The sequence below is a fragment of the Struthio camelus genome, chromosome 10 (assembly GCF_040807025.1).
Source record: "Struthio camelus isolate bStrCam1 chromosome 10, bStrCam1.hap1, whole genome shotgun sequence".
In the NCBI taxonomy this organism is placed as follows: Eukaryota; Metazoa; Chordata; class Aves; order Struthioniformes; family Struthionidae; genus Struthio; species Struthio camelus.
Window position 1 is genome coordinate 5,321,250 of NC_090951.1, and position 23,527 is coordinate 5,344,776.

At 37.5% G+C, this 23,527-nt stretch overlaps 1 protein-coding gene across 2 annotated transcripts in view; it reads right to left on the reverse strand.

Moving 5' to 3' along the window:
- Positions 1-23,527, reverse strand: part of CDH13 (cadherin 13) — a 505,047-nt gene that overhangs the window by 204,442 nt on the left and 277,078 nt on the right. For both annotated transcript variants that reach the window (XM_009682913.2, XM_068956075.1), the window contains exon 6: positions 12,865-13,009. In XM_009682913.2, the coding sequence (XP_009681208.1) occupies positions 12,865-13,009 (145 nt within the window). The remainder of the gene's footprint in view (positions 1-12,864; positions 13,010-23,527) is intronic.

Here is a 23,527-nt window from a genome sequence, read left to right on the forward strand (position 1 = left end):
ACCATGTTCTGAATCAGAGGTACAGTAATGGAGCAAGAAAGATTTTTCCATGCTAAATAGTTGACGTTGTAATTCTGGTCTCCAAAGACTCAGATATTTGCGGTACATTATTTTCTAGAAATAACAGTGCAGCATGAATTTCCCTGACTTTTCTGCATGCATTTATTTAATGATACCCAATCGCAGCTGACACAAAGAATTGTCATTTGATAAGAAAACACAATTAAATCTTTCAACAACACTCCCTTAAAACTAAATGTTTCAAATGCTTCTGAAACTTTTTGGATACGACACAGGTCAGATGGTAAGAAACAACAGATCAAGAATATTTAAAGGAATTACATATTCAGTATTAGAAACCGTTTAAAGAGAAAGAGACCACATCCATAAATGCCAACGTTAGAAAAGAACGCTTGTTCAAAACAATGTTTTAATCAAGCATGAGAGAATTCAGACTGCAAAAACACACTGACACTCTGGCAACGGCTTCAAAGCCCAAAGCAGCTGCTTGGCACTGCAGATGACAGATTACAGCTTGAAGCAACAAATCAATACATCTTCATTTGAGAAAAGTAAAAAAAGTTTGGCAAACCGAATTTGCAGCGTGTTTTTTTTCTCAGTCTGGGAAAAAAATACCTAACTTCCTCCCGTGAGGTCAAGTATAATCTGACCTTTTAAAGCCCAAAGCAGTGAGGCCAAGAAATACTGTTTGCCTGCGTACTTAGTAACATTACACCCTTGAGTACCCTGGAAGAAAATAGATAACGTATATTCATTGAAGCAGCAATCATATGACCCCATGGACAAACCCTGCACCGTACCACAAACCATTTCATTAATTAAAATAACTTTGTCTTAAGGAGTCTCTCTTAGTTTTAAAATCACATTAAAAATAAATGTCCCTGCTAGGGTTACTAACAATGACTCGGAGGATTAAAATAGAAAGATACTAAAAGCTGAATGTGCTCTTTACTCCTAGCATAAACATTATTTCTTGCATCCCCGTCACAGTTTCTGCAGCGGAAACAAATGAACAAGTTTCACACCCTAACGTCCACTGCATCCCGCTGGAGTACTTTGTACTCTGCCAGAGCACCTGCACTGCAAATACTGCTGGAGAAGCTTGTTTTGTTCAAAATCACATTTTCCACTACATTCCTGTTACTTAAAACAACCAGTAAATACTTCTACTATTCTTATGAAAACTGTATTTTATAAATGCTAAACTGTAGGCTACACCCTCTCTAAGTATCCCATTAAATAGCAGATGTTCAGCTGGGAAAGAATGATCCAAGAGATCAAGTCATACATCATCTTTATCAGCATAATACTTCACACAAGGACGGTAATCTCTGTTTTTAAAGAATTCTTAGACATAAGAGAAGTAAAGATTTTGGGAAAAATCAGTTAAAATGTTTTAACTAAATTATTTTTTATTTTTACTTTTGAATAAAAAAGTTTGTTAGATAATATTGATTCATTGTACAAAACTGAAAACCTGGAAGTCAAATATTTTCCAGTTCAAAACCACAATGTTCCTTAATTTTCGGTTTTCCTTGTTACTGGAAAACCATCAAGAAAACCTATTCCATTCATTTTTGTCTATACTGCTAGGGTAGAAGGGGGTAGCGCAGCCATTTCTAATACAACGCAATCAAAAGAACTTTTAGCTCTTGCACTGCATAAAGTCTAGTCCTGAGAACCTGATTTTGTCGTTTGATGAAAGCCAGAAGAGGATGCAGCAGTGCCGGGAGAACTGAGATGTTTAGAATCTCCCAGGCCACGAGCAGCGAGAAATCACATTATCTTTGACAGGCAAGTACATGAGCATCCACATGCACATTTTTTGCATAGAGAACAGATGCACGGCAAGTAGAGGAAAACAGCAGCCTTATTCTGGTCAGGGAGCAAAAGATCCTGGCTCCCAAGTTTCTCTTCTCAGCTATCGGCCTATAAGAGAAGGCAGGTTGGTCGTCTGTACTGGTACTAGATTAAAAAAAGAGGGACAGTAACATAAATTATATTCTCCACGTTTTGGGGAATTGGCTCTTCTTCCGATAATGAGCATTTTCCAGAAATTTCTGAAATTCTTTTTCCTCCGCATATTTGAAAAACAGATATGTTGCATATCGCTGACAAGGCGATCTTTCATAAGCGACCATGAAGTCATCAATAGCGAAACTAGATCTAAAATTCACATATTTGATCATACTTACATAGAAAAATGAGATTATCAGTCATAAACTTTCTGGCTGTTATCTCATTAGTTACAATCACTGCCGAAAAGCATTTGGAAGTTGACTTAACTGTTACAAGTTGAGGGAGCTGGGATCTACTGCGTACAACGTGTTGGATCATAGCGCTGTCAGGGGAGCTAATGCAATTGAAGACCACAGTAACTATTCCCTGCCTCTCATTTATCTTATTCTATGGCTTGGGTTATAGCGTTATAGAGACACAAAGGTAATTAGAGTCAAAATAAATGCTATTAGCAGAAAAATGTGAAGACAATTTATTCAAATCATTATGGTATCAAATATGTAATTTTGTTGCACTTCTGTTACTACTGAAACATTTTGAAAGATTAGGGTCAATTTCTCCAGAATTTTCAGGCAGAGAAAATCTGAAAAATAGTCCATAGTGTTAAAAGTCAACCACAGAAAATTGTTCCACTTTGACATTTTCTTATCAATTGCTTTGAGATGACTGTTAAAGCTGAATTAATTTAGATTCATTGGTGCAATTTTCTTCAAAGAGAATTTAAATAGTTTTGTTTTTACTGTGACTGAAAAACAGAGCTGAATTTCAATCTCTCAAAATATTTCTCAAATAGACTTTCATTGTCTGTAATCCTAATCATTCATAATTAGAAAACAGGCAGAAAAATACAGATACAGTGGCTTCAAATGTTTTATTTCTGGCATCTCTTGAATAATATACAATTTGATAGTCAATAAAAGAAGTATTTTCCCCTTTCAAAAGCAATTACTACCACTGAAGAGTTTCCAAACACCACCATACCAGCATTTGCACTTTTTGCCATTTATTCAGTTTTTTTAAAAAATACAAATAGTCACATTATTCTGAAAAAAAATTGCAAGCAACTGGCAATACTATACAGAACTGGAATGTGGCCTTCCTATCCAACTGCTTCTCAGCTAGCTCCAGTGTTTTTAGCTACGGAGATACCTTCAGGGCAATCCTCTGCGGTTTGGCCACAACTGTCATCATTATGCATTAAACTTTGAAAAAATTACTGTATTTCTTAAAACAGCAGAGAGAATGAAATCCCAAGTTCTTACCGAGTAAGTTATGCTTAAAGGAGTTTTGGGATCCTTTTAAGTGTAGAAACTTATAAAATAATGCAACTTGGAACCCTGCAAAAATTTCCTTCTGATAACTAACGCAATAATGATCACCATGTTTCACTGCTCTGTAGTTAAATCATAATACCAGTGAGCTACATTTGACTCCAAAAATCACTGTCTCAAACATGTGTCTGTTAATATTTTTTCGGATCTGTATTTAAAAAATGTTTCTACTGGAAGCTTCCAACAAACATAAGCAAAAGAGAGATGACAAGTAAGAAATCTGCACCACTGTGAGATTTCACCTTCAACCTATCCCATTTCTTGTGTCTATGATTTAAACTCAGTCACGCATTCTTCGCCTATCTTGCAACTGACATCAATATGGATTTTTCTCCTGTAGAAACACAACAGTAAACTCTTCATCTTCATCAGAATATTATTGGAGTAAGAAAAAGTCATTCTGAAATTTTTTTTCTTACATAGTTTGAAGCACGTTAGTGGTAGGTGCTCGCTACCAGGACTCGATTTCTAAAAACACATACGTAATTTCCCATCTATTTTTGGTGGACAACCATGGAAAGCTGCTGAAAGAAATACGCTTGCCCTTACTTTGTCCACTTAGTCCAGCTACGCGTGCGAACGGAGCAGCTGCGTGCAAACGCAGACATTTGCTGTACTTAAAGGTTACATTCTGTAGATGGTTTTTTTTTGAAGTTGTGCACAACATTTGTAAGCCAAATGAACTTGAATAGTGCTGTAACAAAAATAACTCATCACACTTCAAAAATTGAATTACCTGTTACCATTTGTTCTGTTACTTTTTTTACTGTCCAGTCATTCTCACTAAGGTTTTCTTCCCTATCGCAATTGCTTTCAGTCTTCCTAATGTTATATAAAATTATCCTTTGGCTTCACAGGACTACAGGCTCCAATTTAAACCCTAGGCACTATTTGTACGGGAGGTAGGGGTGGGGGGTAGAATGAGATGGGAGGGAGTAATGAAATAAAGAGAGATACAGGGAAAAAAAAAAAAAGTCCCAAAGCATGAACCTACAGTTTAAAAGAACCCGACTTTTTTTCTTTTCTAAGATGCTATGTGGCTGACGGTGTCTTTCAAATAATATTGGGAAAATAAATAAATAAATGACCTGCAAGGGAATAAATAATCCTGCCATTCTACGATGATCTGGTTTTATATTCAGCTATGTCCACGTTTCATAATAAAGGTAGTGCAGACCTGCCTATTGACCCACTCCGGCATGCCTAGACAGGCAAACCGCCTGCACAGCCAAGTGATCGGCCTTTTCCTGCTCAGCGCCTGCCATAGCGGCCACCCCGTGGCACGGCTGTCAAAGGGAACGATGTCCCTTGTTATAAAACCCAGTAGCGCAATTGCACAATTTATGTCCAGTCGAGTGAGAGGACAAGGTGGGTAGTCCCTCAACTAATGTATCTAACACCATCAGTCTCCAAATCATATAATAAATTTATGGCACACGATTGCAAGCCGTGAGGATTTATCACCTTTTCACACGCTTTAAAGGGCTCAAACGAACCACAGCGGCGCGGGAGATGACAAGCCGCTGAGTCCAAGCACAGCTCGCCACATCGCCGGCCGGGCTGCTGGCCTGCAGACAGGCGGTGGGGCGGCGCGAGCTGGAAACGGCGATTTAGGAGCGCACCAACACAAAGCGAGCTCTCACACCACCAGCAAAGCCCACCAAGAGGGCTGCGCTATCCTCCGCCTCGGCAGCACGCCGCACACGGCCAGGCGTTTTATCAGACGTGCTTTCCTGGCCCTACGTTATCTTTAAGTTAATTGGCTATATGGATGATGATGTCCCATGAGTTTAAGCTGCTTAAGCCTTTCGAGCTCACCCTTCCCTCTTCTAAGAGGACAGAAGTTGACGCATAAACAGCTACAAACCCCACTTGTAGCTATATTAGTGCATAAATAAATTTCCCACAAACACACTTGAGACCCTGTTCTTTAGTAACCAGAACGGATGCCAGCACTTTCTAAAAAATTCATTTGTTCTTTAATTAAGAAACACGCTTATTCTTATTTAATGAACCTGGGCTATTATATAAGAAGAGCCCAAACAACTAACCATCTCCGCTTTGATTGTTCTCTGCCTGGAAGCATCTTATGGTGGATACTTTACTAGATGATACTTTACTCTATGTCCAAGTAAAGCGACCATAATGCGTTCGATAACTTTTGACCTTAAGTATGAACACTGATCAGGCTATAAGACTAATTTTTGGTATGTTACTGTGTAACTACAAAAAAAGTAGGTGAAAGCTCATTTTAGTAGGAGGGACAGTGAGCAAACAATTCACTTAACGCGTTACCAAAAAAAAAAAAAGTCAAGGGGACTTACGTCTGGGGCCGGTAATGTTAACCCACGCACCTAAGGCAATCTGCAGCTTTTTCCGATTCTAACCTATTTCTGCTGAAGATCAAGAATAATTGAACCCTGGAGTGAACTGCAGACTCCCGCTTCCAGACGTTCCTACAACATACTCAGTTGTAGCTAATTGCTACACTTGAGATTATTTTAATTTGCTCCAAATGAACTGATCTGAAAATAGTGGCCTAGCTAGGCACCTGTTAATGACCGGATAATACTGCAGTGGGTCATTCCTATCTATCTCTTCCAAGATACAAGGGCAGATTAAATTGGATGTACATTGTTGTCTGCCCTAATGCCATAATATATTATGCATAAATACACAGCATATTTACTATCTTTTCTTTTTATTATGTATATATACACAGTAACTAGAAAATCCCAGGACCCCTTAGTCCCAAGGACAGTATCAGATAAGTGCGTGTATGTTTGTACATGTTCACGTGTCTCTGCAATATATAAATACCACACACACACACTTTTACAGGTGTATTTTATCCACACACAGATTTAGGAACAAATTTCTCCTGGTATTTACAAAGCAGCTGTGCATAATTAGCCAACTGGCTTCTGCTTGACTTCTGTTTGAAAATTAAAATATTAGCATTAAAGATATCTCCAGCTAGTTCATGGCTGTTACACTGATAGGTTAGTTCACCAAGAGCTTGCAAGAAGTGAGTATATGCTTGGGCTGCAATTCAACTGATTAATCCTTAGAGAAGACTGCCAGAGGTTTGCTGTAAATTTTTGAAACACGCATAAAGCTACACGCGCTTGAACACAGAACATTAAATCTGCTCTGCCGCGTTACGCCTGGAGCCTAGCGTCCTATCCGCAGCAGTGGACGGTCAGGGAGAGGTACGTGGGGAAAGCTTGCGTTGCCCCGGACAGGCTGCCCTGCGTGCTGCTGCGTCCCTCAACCCAGGGGCTTCGTTACATCCTACCCGGGCCCAGTAACCCAACCACTGACGACGAACTTGTTCTCTCCGGATTTGTCAGATCCCTTGAACCAATTTATACTCGTTTTCCACAACAGCTCGTGGTAACAAGCTTCGTAATTACACATGTGACATTTGACATTTCAAGCCTCCACGAAAACTAAGCTATTGCTGCAACACCCATGGCTCTGTATCAGAAAAGCCCAGATTCAAACTTCTAATTCTGAAATAGTTTTGAGGTGGGTTTAGTTAGACATTTCACCTTTACGGCTTAGATCTACATGTACTTCCAAGTCTTGCACTGATGACTTTAGAAAAAGTATGAATATTTTAATATGAAGCAATGAGGGCACTCATTACATACCTTTAGCAGCTATCTGGCAGAAACTGAAAAAGAGTTTATATACCTTCAAAAACTACCAAGACACCATCCGTAAGAGAGGTTGTAACGCACACTTGAATTTTCAACAATTCTGTTAGTCAAAGATCAGGCCAAAGCGGCTCTATTCCTAAATTTTTTTCAGAATACACGCCACTGAACGCTTCGTTTTTTAGTGCTTGGTTACACACATGGTAACAAGGCTAACCTATATCTTTACAAGCTTTATTTAACAAAGATAATAAATGAAAAAAAGCATGGTGAAAACTTTTTTCACTCAGCTTGGGAGAAAACATAGTTAATTTGGATCAAATCAGTATAATAAATATAAGGTAGGAGAAGAAAATCAAAGTACTCTCCTCAGGGTTAGCAGATCATACCCACCCAACCGGGACCAAGAGAGGATCTAGCAGGCAGGCTATTAAGGATTTTATTTACGACCTGGTGAGACTCCTATAATTAAAGACCAGAATGAACTGCAGTATTTTACTTTCTAGTATTAAAATTCACCAGTATTCCTATATCATACAAAACAGCCCTACAATGTATATATGCAAGCTTCCATTTCACCTGTGGAAATTTAACTCTATGTTTAGCATTTTCCCCAGTAAATTCAGTGGAAATACTAATTTATCTTAGGTGAATCCCCCAAAGAGTTCATCATAATTCCTCATATTACAAGAAATATCAAAAAGTGTTCATAATTATGATTCTCATTATAAACTATAAAACATAGAAAAATGCTTTTGATGTTCAAACTCTTTTTTTTTCCCATTGTTTTAATTTAAGACCATTATCTGCGTCAGCAGTACTTGAAGCATGTGCCTGTGGTTCATTTAAAAGAACATTTTGAGACCTATCAAAATGTACCTCCTTGCTTTAATTACATTTTTTCTGCAGGTCTTATTCAAGTACTCCACATTTTATTCTCTCATTAGAGTCATGAACTCTATCTGTGTTTAAATTGTAGGAAGTATTTTGCTTGGTGAAGTAGTTTTGCACAATATGTTTGCATTGCACTGGAACTGATTGCAGAGTTTCCATACACGGGGCTCTCAAAAGCTTTGTAAATCTCCCCATTTGACTTCAAGTAAAGTTGATTCAAGTAAAGCCATTTTCTTTCTAATGCTGTTAAGAATTTGATATCCTGAACTACTCCAATTTAATCTTATTTTCATTCTTTTCAAAATATGCATGCAATGCTTTAAAAAATATGAATAAATGTACATACCGAACATAGTAAGTTTTATGACAAAAAAGACTGGAGTAAGGAGAAGTATCATCCAGCCACTGATGCAAACAGAATCAGAAGACACCAGGAAATACCAGATGTTACCTTTACTCATATAAAAAGAGACACTATCCTTCACTATTCTTTTCTGCTAGTGTTTCTTTGTGAAAAGCCTGTCCTTCCTATCTTTTCACTAAAGGAAAGCTCTTAAAAGTGCCCCTGCAGTTTTCTGCATGTTATTGGATTTACAGGTCACAGGAAAGTAGTGGGACTGCAGAGCTCACCAAATTCAATACAGTTTTAGGCATTTTACAGTCTTGGTAACCTTCTTATTCCATGAACCAGCAGACATTGCAAGGAATGAAAAAAAAAAACAGTCAAAAAAACTCTACCATAACATTTGAAATGCATCAAAGGTGACAACAGCTGCCTAGCAGCCTGAAATAGATGTTTAAAGTATCCTGGCCACTTTGGTAGGTCAGTCTGCCATAGTTTACCATTCCTGGTATCTTTTTATTCTCCCCTACCATAACCAATCTTGTTCATATTCATTCATGTATTAACCTTCTTGTTGCTGTTGGGTTAGGCATAAAAAGATGGTATGGCATGTCCTGCTTGATAAAAAGCCACCACCTTTAGAATCATTTTTCATTTATCTGGATGACAGCCATGTGCTATCCATATCTATTATACAGTGTACAGCTATCAATAACACTCAGTGCTTCAGACCTTTCCTCATGTTTTATCCATTTTTACAAATTATTTTTTTTTGATATTGAACATCCCTCTAGGCTACTCCTAATTTCTTCTGTTTGCCTCTTTACATGTCCCACTATTTCTAGTTATTATTTATAGACATCTTCTCTCAGGCCTGCTTTGGGGCTCCTCAGCTGGAATACAATGTATTCGGGCTATTGTGCTTATGGAAAACAAGTTGCTGGTTTTTAACGCAACTCTCTGGCAATTTTCCCAACCACTGCAGTTAAGATTTTATCCCAATGGGCTTGCAACATATCGTTACAAGTCACACAACAATGTCAAATGCGTTCAAAATAATTTCTGCTAAATGCCTCCAGCAAGTGAAATGAGATGGCTGCCAAGTTCATTTAACCAGTCTTTGCTTTTCAATCATTTAAGAGGGAAACATATCCAAACACCCCTGCCTGCCTATGTAATCCATAAGATTACAGTCCCCCTTGTTAACTTACTGAGCTAAGTCTGCAGCAAAATACCGATCCTAAACCTTAGGGCTTGGAACTGCAGAGATCAGACAAGTCTCAAAACCACGGAAAATGGCACTGTGTCATAAGTTAGAAAACAAAAAGTAAGAAGTCAGCAGTACGGTTAAGACAAGACCCATTAAAATCAGTAGGAAAAGTGCCCTAGGTGTCACTGAAGCAGGCTCAAGTATTGTTTTCCTGTTATATGTTGGCTTCAGTCTCCTATAGGAATTGGAGATGTTAACAATCAACAGGAAAAACGTAGATTACCTTTTAAGTGCTGGGTTGTTTTTCCTTTGTTTCCAAACAAAGGCCTGCTGAGCTTTCAATTTGTCCAGAAAAGGTCATATGGTCACTTTAAACATGCACCAGAGTGTACTTTTGTAAGAATATGACTCTAGGCTATTTCCAGGAATATGACCAGTTTCTACGAAAATAGCTGATTAAATGTAACTAACTCCATAATAAATTCCCTTCAGGAAAAAAATGTCAATAAGGAAATACATCGCTATATCATCATTATTCATTTTTTTAGTTATAAAATTACAACCTGTGACATGCCCTAGCTTGAAACCAGTGAATATTTTTCATGGGATGCCTATACCACTTTATACTCCCAGTAACAACATACAAATATTTGCTTCTTTACTAAAAGTGGTGACGCAAAAAATACTAGCTTTTCAAATAACTAACCAACCAAACAGATTTACGGGCACAGAAACACAGCCTTACTAACTCAAAAATCTATTAAAATATCACTAAAATACATTCACATTGGGAGCAAAAAAGATTAATTATTTATAGACACATGAAATAAATCCAAAAATTACATACCATTTCCTCCAATTTTAACTATTGTAAATGTAGTTTTCCTCCAATTTTAACTATTTTATGTGGCAGAGAAAGGAGGGTCAGTCGTGCATTAAAAGGCAATACCATCGTATTTTGCTTGGTGCAGTATTTCAATGTAATCTTGAAAATTTAACTGAAAGAATTTTAAACTTGTGCAAGATGATGTACTATCCTTTAGAAAAGCTAAGGCAGAACCACTTCACTATTACTACCAATATTATAGTTTATATCCCAGTTATGTCCCAAAGCCCAAGGGAATTCCAAGAAAAATTAGGAAGAAATGAAAGGACCGTTTGCACAGAGAACCATCTAATTACAGTGCAATTCATAGTAATAGGTGGCCTGTGCATGCATGTAGACAGCAAGTTGTTCAAGCTGTTTCTGCTGTCTAGCCATGATGTGATTACTGCTTCATATCTTATGAAATGAATAATTTTTTTGATCTTAACATGAACTGCCAATTCAGAAAAAAAATAAAATTAAAAAAAATATGACATCACTGCAAGGTAAAAAATTTTCTGTCTTTCTCTAATCAAGGAACCAAACCTTCAAATCTCTAGAGACAAAGTCACTTCAGAAAAAAAAAAAAAAGAAACCTGGAACATTTGTCTTACAGCAACCTGAAGGAATTCCAGTCTAAACCTTCATTTGCATATTAAAATGCAGACTTATGTATTTAAAGCTGTGATGCTAACTCTGTCCAAGGTTCATTTATTAGTAATTCTGCCATAGGAATGTGTATCTTTTTTCTAAATAGGTACGACAAAAAGTTGCCTATGCCGCAATTTAAAGAAAAAAGTAATAAAGCTGGTCCCCGATTAGGTAGTCATACACTGATATGTACTATTGACTGCTCTGTGCAGCAGAATCTCAGAGAAATTTGATGCCAATATCATCTCAGTTAATGACGAAACTCATGTTACAACAGAAGGGGAATGGGAGGTAGGACAATCTAAGGAAATTTCTTTTGAATTCATCATAATTCATCCGTATCTCAAGTAGGCAAGAACATATTAGAAAACTACTGGAAAAGTGTTAACTTTCCACTTGGACACCACACACATAAATATGAAGCATATTTCTTGTTTGAATGAAAAAATAGTCAATTTTCCAAATCGCCCAGCTGGTTTGTTGCCTGCTTGTTAGAAGTAAGGTAAGCTAACATTTAACTTAACACCTTTAATCTGACAAAGGAGCAGTTCATCATGCAGTTCACACCTGCAGCTAATCAAACAGTGGCAATTATATGTGAAACGTAAAATTTGCTGAGAAGGTTACATGATTTATAGAAACCACACAAGTAATAAAATAAGGGCAAAAAATAATATCTACTCCTACGAACATGTAATAAAGCAACTAAGTGAAAGGTATTGTCTATCCTTGTTCACAATAAACAAAGCACATTGCCACCACATTAAAATTCAATGAACATTAAAAATTCATAGTAATATAACACACTTGATTCCAGCTTTCATCTCAAAATATTTCAATACTCCTGTACAGCCAAAACCATATGTCTTTACTCAGGCATAGCTTCAACTGTGTACGGAGGATATGGCCTTGTGTTTAATGGTGCATAGAAAGACATACAGATATATAGCCCACAACTCTGATCTCAGTTAAATCAGTATCACTCCACTGATTTTAATGGGAGCTTCTACTATTTTAGATTTCTTTCCCTGAGCTCATAATTAACTCTATTACATTTTGTGATCATACAATTACTGCTTACAAATGCAGTGGATACCTCTGGACTGAAATGCTACAGCTGGCTAACATCTCACAGCAAAACTGCACAACAGCTGAGGACAAGAGCTGAAGAAAACTATTTCAGCCTGCGTCTGCAGGAAGAACTTAGCTAGGGTGGCTGTGTGCATCCAAGCTGGAATTTGGAAGAAGATCTTTAGTTTTTCACAATTTCACGATCAAATGTACGGTGAACTCGGCAGAATATTTTCATTACTGACTTTAACTCTCAAGGTGTGCTTTATTTTGTTATGTTTGCATTTACACAGGTAACGCAGTTCAATGTCTCAACCTGCCCTTCAATATCAGCATATTTATAATGCACTTCCCATTTCTTCCTATTATCTACCTCACCTAGTACTGTATAAGCAAATAAAAAGGACCGTGCCAGCAGCCAATTTTACAGAGAAAAGGTGGAATTGTCACTCTGAATAGAAACTGTACATGTTGTATTTGGTCTCAGTCTAAATCGTATCCTAGGGGTTATCTTCATTGGTATCAGATATGAATAACAAAGTGAAAGCCTAAACCCATGCTTTCATTCCAAGCTATGTTGTTCTGCATTTGTTTCCTTTTATAAGGGAGAAATTTCTCTGTTCCAAAAATCATTACCCGCTGTCCCAAAGGGCTGCTCTCACTTGCTCATGCGAACAAAGGATTCAGTGCGCCACAATGTCAGCAAGAAAAATTGTTCAGTACAAAAACAATGCATTTATCAATAGGCAGAACTTGGTAAATGGTAATTTATAGGCATATGACTGGCATAGACTTACCTGTAGGAGATCCCTCCATGACATGACCAACATAGGGTCCTTCTTTGAACATTGGCCTATTATCATTTTGATCAATAACAGAAACGTCTAGACGGACTGGGCCATCAATGATTTTCCCACTTAAATCTGTGACCTCAACTTCCAGCTGTATGAACAAAAAGAGAGGAGTAAATCCATTAGTTCATTATCAAGGTGAACAAGGAGCAAGAAAAAAAAAGCTTACATCAGCATTGCTGTAAGCAGCCCTTGGCAGGGATACCACTTGCAGCTTGGGGACTGGGCTAGGAGCAGACTTTAAATTTAAGCAAGAGAGAAAGACAAGATATCCATTCATATCAAGATACCATTGGGTAATTTGAAATGCCAAATTTCCTGAAGTATGAAATAACAAGAGTATGGAGGCAGAAGGGATCCTCCAGAATTTAATACTACTTATGTGAAGATTTGCTTAGAACTTGTTCCTTTACTTTTTTCAAGCACAATCACATTTAAAGCGCACACATATAGAACTATCACAGTATCATCTACTTATATCTTCTAATGCTTAGTTCAGAGCTTTTACCAAAAAAAAAGGTAAGAGTGCTTTTAAACAAACTAAATACATTTTCTCAATGATGGGGGAATGAAATATTATTACGTTAGATACTTTTGACACTTCTTCAGTTTGTTGACTAAGGTACGGAAGGACAGAACTCCACAGATAGTCTTATATAAACAGGAACATAAAGCACACACACGCTCACATCCCAATGTACAAAAGCATCTGTTGGATAAAAGGATGATCCGTGCAGCTGGAGATTTGTTAGGACTTCTTTTACTCCCAAAAATTGGAAAGGGAGGTCATAGCATATATCTCAACTCTCCACTAACAATGGGAGGTCACACTGAGTTACTAAAACGTCAGCAGCCATTAGGGTAAAGCACACCAAAACTTCTGATAACAGAAAAAGTCACTTCAGACTGCAACCATGTTCTGCATCTGCAGTTCTCTCTCTCCTCACCATGACATCAATAAAAACACCAATAAACACATCGGGAGACAGCTATCATTTCCACCTGCCTTATACTTCACTGACCTCAACTCTTTAATGGAGTAAAGCCAGTCAGTAAATTAACCTAAGCCCAGATGTTAGTATCCCCCCTCCCAGTCTTCCCCTAAGACGCATGTGGCAGCAGGGGCTGGAAGTCTCCAAGTGCTTTGATAGTGATAAACCCAACTGGGAAAAAATTAGGTCAGAACTCTAATTCCTTTATTAAAACGGACGGCTTATTATCACATCTCAGTGTATTTTGTTAGGCTTATAAGTACATTCTGCTTTTATAGTTGGACATGCTGGGTGCAGGAACATTCATGTTATGGGTAAACTATCTGCTCACACACGCTAAGCAGCGCCATGCTCCGTTCTAACATCTACTCACTTTGCTTTTCGTGACTTAGCCGGAAAGTGTACTTGCAGAGCCTTCCTCAAGCCTTACTTTCTACCAGATATATAGCTTAATAGCTAAAAAGTCAGCAAATACACTGATGTGAAGACAGCTGATTCTTGTAGCATTGGCACAGGTGAAGTTTTATGGGGGCACATGTCCCTTTACTTTCCAGGGCTTGTTTAACACTGGACTCTGAAGTCAATGCAGCAATCGTAGGATTGCATATGGTATGATGGGAACTAGGAACGAAAATTCAGTCTTGCTACTGAACTACATTGAAGCCAGACACTGTTTTAGATATAGTTGGAAACTGCTGACAAAAAGATTTATCTTGGTAAATGTTGACTCATCAAAACTATGTTAACTGCTTTAGGGAATGGAAGAATAACAATATTTCACTGTGAAATTCCAGTAAATTCGTTTTCAAATTCAAGATAATTTGCTCTTAATCTATCTCTCAACATTAAGTGACTATACTGCTCACTAGAAAGAACAAAGGCTTTACTAAGTTTAAAAAATTACTTCAACTACCCTTATCAAAACTATAAGTCATCTTAAAACAAAAGTTGATCTGATATTTGGGTTTTTCTCACAGACTTCCACAGATTACAGAAGAGAATAGGATATTCCTATTAACGACTGGAATAAATTTACTTTATTACCACAAAGTCCATCAGGTCTGAGGCCTGTTAGCCAAAAAGTTGTAAAAAGCCTATGGGAACTGTTATATGACCCCTGCTTCATTTTATTCTGATGACAGAGGACTTCGTTTTACTGGTCTTCATACAACATCTTGCAGGTTTGTACTAAGCCTTACTCATTACTTGACCTGCTTCTTTTATTTGGAAGATATTATGGAAGAGTGGGAATAAAAGCCTTAATTACAACTATCTACCTTTACATGTCCAGTTTGTGAAAGATGCTTCCTTGCATCTTATGTTGCCTGACAACCCCCAGCTCCCAAATAACAACAAAACAGAAAACCAACAATGTGCATTTTCTACTTTAACAAATAAAAAAACCCACGCACGACAAAGAAGCGTTTAAGTAAAAGACAATATTGGCACAAAAACAAATGCAAATAAAGTCAGGTGGAAAATTACATTGTGTCTGACTATCAGCCTTTCAACAAGGAGAGGTAAGAAAGCCCATCTACTTTTAACGTAAAACTTGACTGATGTATGCAAGATGCTTCATTCCTTCCTTCGACAGCAAGAGGCCGTAATTGAACATCCAGAAAGTATCTAAGTTCCTACCTGATTACAACAACATAACTTGGAGGAAAAATGGTAAGCGTAAAGATAGATTTGGGCAAGTTGTCCAAAAAAAAAAAAAAAATCTGCAGAGCTCTATGAAGTTATCTATTATGTGAAAACCTGATAAGATTGACTATGCTTCCAATATTTCAAATTAGAAGTTATGACATTACGTTCACAAGGATGAAGGGAATCATAATCTAACCAACCATGTTTTCAGGAGCACTCAAGGCTAAATCCTAATTTAACTTTTGACAAAAGTATACCTGGAAACTACAAAGGATAGTCAAGGGTGTTATGAGAACTGTTACAGCTCACAACACAAGTCTTCGTGACAGGATGCAAAATAGACTTCGGCTACTGCTGCTAATAGAGTTGAAAAACATTGGTAAAATTAACCACGCCCATAAAAAGAGGAGAAGCAATATAACACCGAAAATTTGAGGCAGGAATAGACTTTTGACTTTTTCAGTACTCTCCATTCCCAAAAGGGACCTCCTGACTTTCCATCCTATTTTCCTTACCATATCTGAAGTGAGGATCTTTCTGGTCACCTTAAATAGAAGGATTTTATTAGAAGTTAGGTAAACGTATTCAAAAATGCTGTTAAAAGCATTTGGCTTTATATTATGTAGTCTTGACTCTTTCCCATTACTGCAGTCAGCAATGTGAATAACGTTTACAGGAAAAGGTAACTAGTCTCAGTATTACCATTAAAGTAATTTTAAAGCTTCCTCTTCATAGAACATTTTTTCCTGTCACTTATTGTTTTTGGTGAAATGACTCTGGTCAGCCACGTAACTTGTCTGCCTATAAATGTCTATTTTTCACTTGCTACATCTACCCAGTCAATGGCCCAGATAAAACTATGTCATAAATTTAAAGGTTTTCATATGTAAACCTAGACTCTTTTAGAACTCAATTATCTTCATAGGGTAATACAGGTTCCTTATTCATTAACTGGCTTCTAATTTTAATTTCCAGTTCATTGCTGATTCAAGTGTTTTCCATAGATTTCCTCCATTTGGTTCAACAGGTGGTTTTCTGTACATTCCTAGTATCCAGCTTCACCCAGCAACAAAATTCAGTTGTCTGTGCATGGAAACAGCAGCTTTCCAGAATCACAGCGTCCCTGGCGTTAAGGGAACACAGGAAATGCAGACTACCACAATTTAATCAACAAAAGGGAGAGAAGATGCATCACTCTGCAATTGGAGTACGCTCAACAATCTTAATAAAGCATTACGCCACTACAAAAGATTGCTATACCACTACCTGCCCAATCTCAGTTCCTTGGAAGTATCCATATGTAAGCCGCTGCTCAGTTTATTTATTCATATCTTGATTAAAATCATTACTGAGAATATTTCCAAGGTTATTTATCATCAGTTCCTAAATGTAAATTGATAGCAGAGAAAGTCCGACAGACTTACGGATTTTTCATGTAGGTAATATCCTATTATGAAAAAACAGTTGTCTATCACAAAGCCACTGCTGGCTGGTTATAAGAAGTAGTACAGAAATTCTCTTTACACTAAGTTTTATTAAAAATGTGCTGCAATTACTTAAAACAACTCAGAGAGGACAATAATTTAGACACTAATAAATTACAAAGAAATTCTCTTGGTGTTAAGAATACAAATAAAATATAACCTGATTATTATACGGTACAAGGATAGAAGAACAGAGAAGATAAAAAAGCAAAATCTCATAATTTTAATAGGTATGGATTATACCTCCAACTAGGTGATGACAGGGCGAAAATGTAGCACCGCTGCCCACAATGTCTCATGTTCAAATTAGGAGCCCGGATGGGAAGGGATCAGTTAGCTTAAGCACTCATATGAGCATCCTGACAGGGGCTTTGTCTTGCTAATGTTTCTACTTAAAAAAATTTGGTTCACATTCTTAAAAAATATATATACTTTATTACTCTTTTTTTTCTTGGTTTATTCTCTAGCAGAAGTCACACAACTTTTTATGAATGCGCTTGTTTTGCAGGACCTTCACAAGTGAAATGTAAGCAGCTCCGGTCTGCAAAGGACTTTGCAGGAAGAAGACACCGAACAGCAGCTTGGAGCTCGCGTTCAGTCCAGGCTTTTGAAAGCTTAAAGCAGAACCTTAGTGATTAGAGGTATTGCTGTCCTCCTCTGTTCACTAAACTCTTTCATACTTAGAGACTCAAGATAAAAAAAATAGCGTCTTTGCTTTTATTTTAAGATGAGCTATCTTTACTATGCATGTTTATCTCTAACATGTTTTCCTGGAAAAATACTATTGAAAGAAAATGTAAAGCATTATAGAGTTGTCTGAATGAAGTTTTTTTTTTTTTAACCCCATGTTGCAAAACCTTTTCATACTATACAAATGCTATAGGCCTTCACATTTATTCTTCTCCTTACACATTATATGTGATATATGAAAAGATTCTCGATTTAGAAATGTCAAAGATGTATTTTTGAAACTGTACTAGGTCTTTGCAACCCTCAACTTATCACAAAGAACTGAACTCCTTATTTTAAGTGTTCCTAAACTCTGTCCTATTCATTTTCTTGGGCATTTTCAAAATACAATCTTGTCTTTTAAGCAACCTTCAAATGCTGAATAGGTTGTCGCATGCCTTCCTTCAGAAAAAAGACATTCGAAAAGTGATGTAATTCATAGAACAACAAAACAGTGGCCCAATCTTACCATGGGCTTATGTAAAATAAGGGAAGTTTTTAGACAATACTTGCACTTAAAATAACCAAACTTTAATTGATTAAAATAACTAAAATCATTTATATGGTGACTACAGTATGAATGGTTATTCCTAGCATACCTATGTATGGCTGTCCTATTACACAAAAATGCTTAAGTTCCTATCATAGAAAATAAAGATTTTAACACAGTTTTATTTATCAACATGCATCACTATAAAGCCTATAAAGAATTTTAGGACTCCATAGGTTTCACTGAAAACAACTAGAACACCTGAACTTTCTGTCTGTGCTTGAAATTTTTTCTGTAAACCATAGTAAGCTAGACAACGTAGAGATTGTATGCTGCATACAGTCTGCATGTTGAAGAAAGTATTACTGTAGGAATTAGCAATGCAAAAAGATTCCAAACCAATCATTCAGTTAATTTCCTTTTTTCTATCAATTTTTTGTCTGATTCTAGTTAACAAAAGAAAAATAAAGATCAAAACCAATATTAAAAAAACAAACATCATCTTCCAAGCAAACTAGAGGTGTCTTTCTGAGTATACAGTATATGGTTTTAATATTATTCTAAATTAGTGCTTTGACCAAATTAAGCATGATCTTACAGAGCATCGGATGATCTCTATGGTAGCATCATCATCCAGCTCTGCTCAGCAAGTCTCAGCAATTCAGGACCAAAATAAGATTGGAAGGCTAATTCCAAAAGTAAGTTCTGTAATGTGAGTAGGACATTCGCCAAACTATTAGATCGCACCATATACTTCTCAATGACATGTCAAACCATAACTGCAGGCTCAGTTCTGCATCTCTGAACTGAATAAAAAGCCAAGCAGCTTTACTGAAGACTTTGCTGAAGTTATGTTTGCAATGACCTACCTTAAAAAATTAAAACCACCCCACAGTTATTTCACAAGTTCAATTTTTTTAGCTCAACTACCTCTTAACAGTGTGCATTAATTAAATAAAATTTCCAAAAAAACCAAGACTGGTATCTCCCAAAAGAACGACAAAGGATGAATTCTTCATTAGGGGAAAGTCACTTCAACTTCTTTTATCACATCAGATGCAAGGCTTTGTAGATACGCTAATAGAAGTCTTGCAAAAAGGAGGAGGAATTTAATATTATAAACAGGCAGAGACTTTCTTTTTCTTGCTGGTTTTAAAGATCCATTTCTTAACTTTTTAACCATTATTCACAGAAGGACACTGAAAGGTCAGCGTCAACGTCAGACTCTTCTGATTTGTGAAGTGTAACTCAGCAAGTAGTTCTCAGGAAGCAACAAGGAATAAATATTAAGCTGGTACTCTTTACATAACTTTCCTAAATTCACTGGATCTGAAGCCTCATTAAGAAAACCCCCCAGGAACAACCTACATATCTACCTACCTGCACCCTGACCCAAGTGGACTTGGAAGAATGGGGGTATTTGTTGGGGAAGGAAGAGCAAAATAAACTGCCATCACTAGTCTGAAGCTCCATAACAAGACATCAATACGAGAGCAAGATAAAGCATGGCTAAGGGAATTCACTGTGCTGCGATGTGCGCTTGAAGTCAGATGTCATTTGACAGAATAACTCTTTTGGGAGGAGGGCGGGGGCAAGGAGCAGAGAGATAAGCCAGAACAACAAAGTAATTGAAAAAGATAATGCGAAGAAAAAGGAAATGATGACGAACACCATCAAGCTTTCTGCGAGAAGGCCTTTTCTAAGCCAAGTTGAGTCCATGAATATGCTACAGAACCGAACAGGCTGCCCCAGTGCCAGGCGGGTCAGCTGCCGCCTGCGAGTGCACTGGTGCTACGAGCTGCTTCGTGCTCAGCCGGTGCCATGCTGGCTGGCCCCTGTGACTACGTCCGTCCCAGTCACAGCTGCTGTGACTCCCATCCCCAAAAGACAGAGCAAATCTAAAAACCCTTGCATGCTTTTATTGTTATTACTTAGTTATTTAAGAGAAAGAAGGGCCAGAGGAGGTGAAATAGAAGCACCTAATGCATTTTCACAGCTTGTACACTTTCTATTACTACGATCCTTCAACTTACCAAGCTGAGCTGCATCTGAAGCCGTTTTTTAAAAGGGTTTAACTATATATGACTATAAGTCATAATAAGATTTTCAATGTTATTTCAAATGTTTTTTACAAAATAAGTACAAGAAAGTTGCCTTAATTAACTTATTTATTTTTATGTACTTTTTTTGTTACGAATATCTTACTGCTCAACCTTCCCTTGAACTGGGAAATAAAAGAGCGTTGCCTTTGCAGGTTAACATTCAGTAACGGCCAGCCTCCAAAAGCACATTGCAACTACAGCTTCTGTTGCCTTGCGATAACATCAGAAATTCGCCATCTCTCTGAAGAAATATTGGCATTGGCAGTGTTCAAAAGGCACTACATCTTGCGGAGAAAGCTCTTCCTCACTGTCAGTATGAAAACAAATCTCTAATGATTAAATAAATGATAACAGCCCTCAGAGTTTTCTGGGATCTTTATTCCATACTGGTAGTACCATACTCTTACTGCTAGTGCCAGCATCCCTCTTGATTTGCAGCTCGCTTTACAGAATACGCCTAGAGGATACTGTCAGTGAAATATGTTCATTGCTACAAAATGAAGCTAAAATGCTATATATTTTTTAAAAAAATTAATATATTAAATTCCTTCAGAGTGCTAAACTAAGCGATTATATTCACTATCTAATTGAATGTATATACTGTGATACCATTAGTGTCACAGTAAATGTATTTTCTTCCACAGCTGTGTCTCTTGGAATGACAATATTGCTAGAAAGCTGCTATTTTCTTGTAGAACTTAAGTCCTGAAAATTTTTCTCTGCTGTCAGCCTGAAAAGGTCCCTTCCCTGTGAACAAGATCAGAGCACAGAAAAATCAGAAAAAAAAAATAGAGAAAATGATGGTATAAGCCTCAGAGAAAAGAATACATTAAATCTGAGCTCCTAGAAAACTTATACTAAAATTAACTCTGTTTTTTCTTCAGGACAAGACTAAACCCTATTTCAATTAAAATACATTGACGTTTCAGGTCATTAAAGACAAAACAAATCATCTGGGATTTCATAGAAGCTTTCTTGTATGTCAACAGAAAAAAAATGAAATGAGTAAATTAATTTGATATTTTACCACTTACTCCTGGGGATAATTTTTAGGCATTAAAAGCAAAACTGGACATCAAGCAGCAAGTGTTACTCACTTATTTGTACCTGTTTGGAACAGGCAGGATTTACTCTTAGAAGTTCTTGTGACTACCATTTCAAGTTTTCCCATTTTTAATACTTAAATATTTGTAAGAAGTCATTCTTGGCACACGCCACAGTCCCTCTGATGTTCATGAGATATTTAGTTTCGTGTATAAGATCAAACTCTATCACTAGCCATTTTTCAAAGTGTCAGTCCGTCTTGTGCCCTCGCAAAACCCAACCCATCCCTCTGATGAACGTCACTGCCAAAAGACGCTACCACACAAAACATACGTACGGGAGAAAGCGAGGTTCAGCTGGCCCATTATGAAAATGTCCTGATGGACAAAGAGAGAGTGGAGAATGAAAGATATCCACATTCTCACAAAAATCCCTCCGTGTGGGTGGGTGCGCACCCAGATCTTGCTGCTGCTGCTGCAGGCTGTCAAAGGAGACCTCCAGGACCCACCTTTGGAAAGGCAGGCTCCGTCAGAGCCTTCAAAAAGGCCCAAAACCGCCATTCCCATTTCACTGATGGACATAAGCAAGGTAGCTTAGACTGATCATGACCATCCTGACTAACATTATGGTAGAAGTGGTGAGACCAACTGACGCAGTACAGCAGAGCATCTCAAAAGAAAGTCAGTCACATAAGAAAGATGGGAGAGGAAACGGATGAAATGACTTCACCAAAACCATACACCAGGTAAAATGCGTATTAGGCTTGAATCCAGGTATTTTGATCTCCTATAGCTAAATTCTACCCACTGCCGAGCAAGGGATATAAAATTAGATTTACAAAAGGTCATTAAGCTAGCAACATGTTCATAGCGTAATTTTCAAAGTGCCTTAACAAGATTGGATCCTATTAATATCAAACATCTTTGAAAGAGCTTTGAAAACCCAATTGTCCTGTCACTGTGTCTCCTTTTTCCCCCCCATTAAGCTCTATTCTATAGCTGTATAGACACAAAAAGATAACTGAAAATAATTTCTGTGCCCTTGCAACACAGAGCAGCATATTTCTAAGGATCTCTCATATTGCTACAAAAATAGAGTTGAAACTACCTCTGAAGCATACTGCCTCTTCAGCATTATCTAGGTGTTGGAGTTATCAACACTATCTAAGTGTGTAGAACATCCGCTCCAAAAATAACTTCAATGAGCCAAAAATAAGTAAAGGACATCCCCCAAACTTGTGTAGCAATGCAGCTCTTCAACTGAAGTCACGTGCACTTCACACAGACCAAAAGTGTTATGGATGATCATGCAAATACTAATTAAAATCTTCCCATATCACAAGTGAACACATGTTGAGCCCCTCAAAAAGAGAGAGAGAGAGACGATATCAGGATCCACCAAAGCAATCAAGTCTAATCACCACAAAAATGTTAAATTAAAGAAAATCAAAAAGAGAGGAAGTAGGACAGAAATAAAGGATTAAAACAAGCTCTGCCGGCATTTTTAGGCTCTATGCTGCACAACAAAAACAACAAAGACGCATACATGAGAAAAGATGAAAAGTGGCTTGCACTTTTAAATAGCTCCTAGCAGTACTCAAGCGCTGCTCACTGTTCTTCCAGCTTGAAAGCAACTCTGAACAGTGTGGAGGAAGTGGCAATAGTTTAACAAATTTTATCTCATAGAGAGATTCTAAAATGCAGTGGTGACAAGAAAACTGACTTAGTTAGGTATAAGAAATAAAAGTCAGTGTAAATGTCAGGTATATATCACACAAAAAATTTTTACTTTGTTATTACTGCTTAACATATCTGTTCCTACAAATGAGTAGGAAAAGGTCTTAGAAGTCAAGGGTCGTTCAAGTTTTATACCAGTTTGGTATAGATGTAAGTAGGTTTCTATATTAAAGCAACAAAACATGGAATTATAAGAGCACTCGTGTAGAGAGCACTTCACAAGCTGGACTGGAGGGCATGCAGGGTGCTGCTGCCTTGCTGCACGCTTCTGGCGCCGTTGGCGTTCCCAGGACTTCTCATCTTCACACTGCCAGCTTTTGAGAAATGAGCTGGAGCCAGGGGTCCTTTTCAAAGCTATAACTAAGAAGGGAGTAAGTGAGCTCGG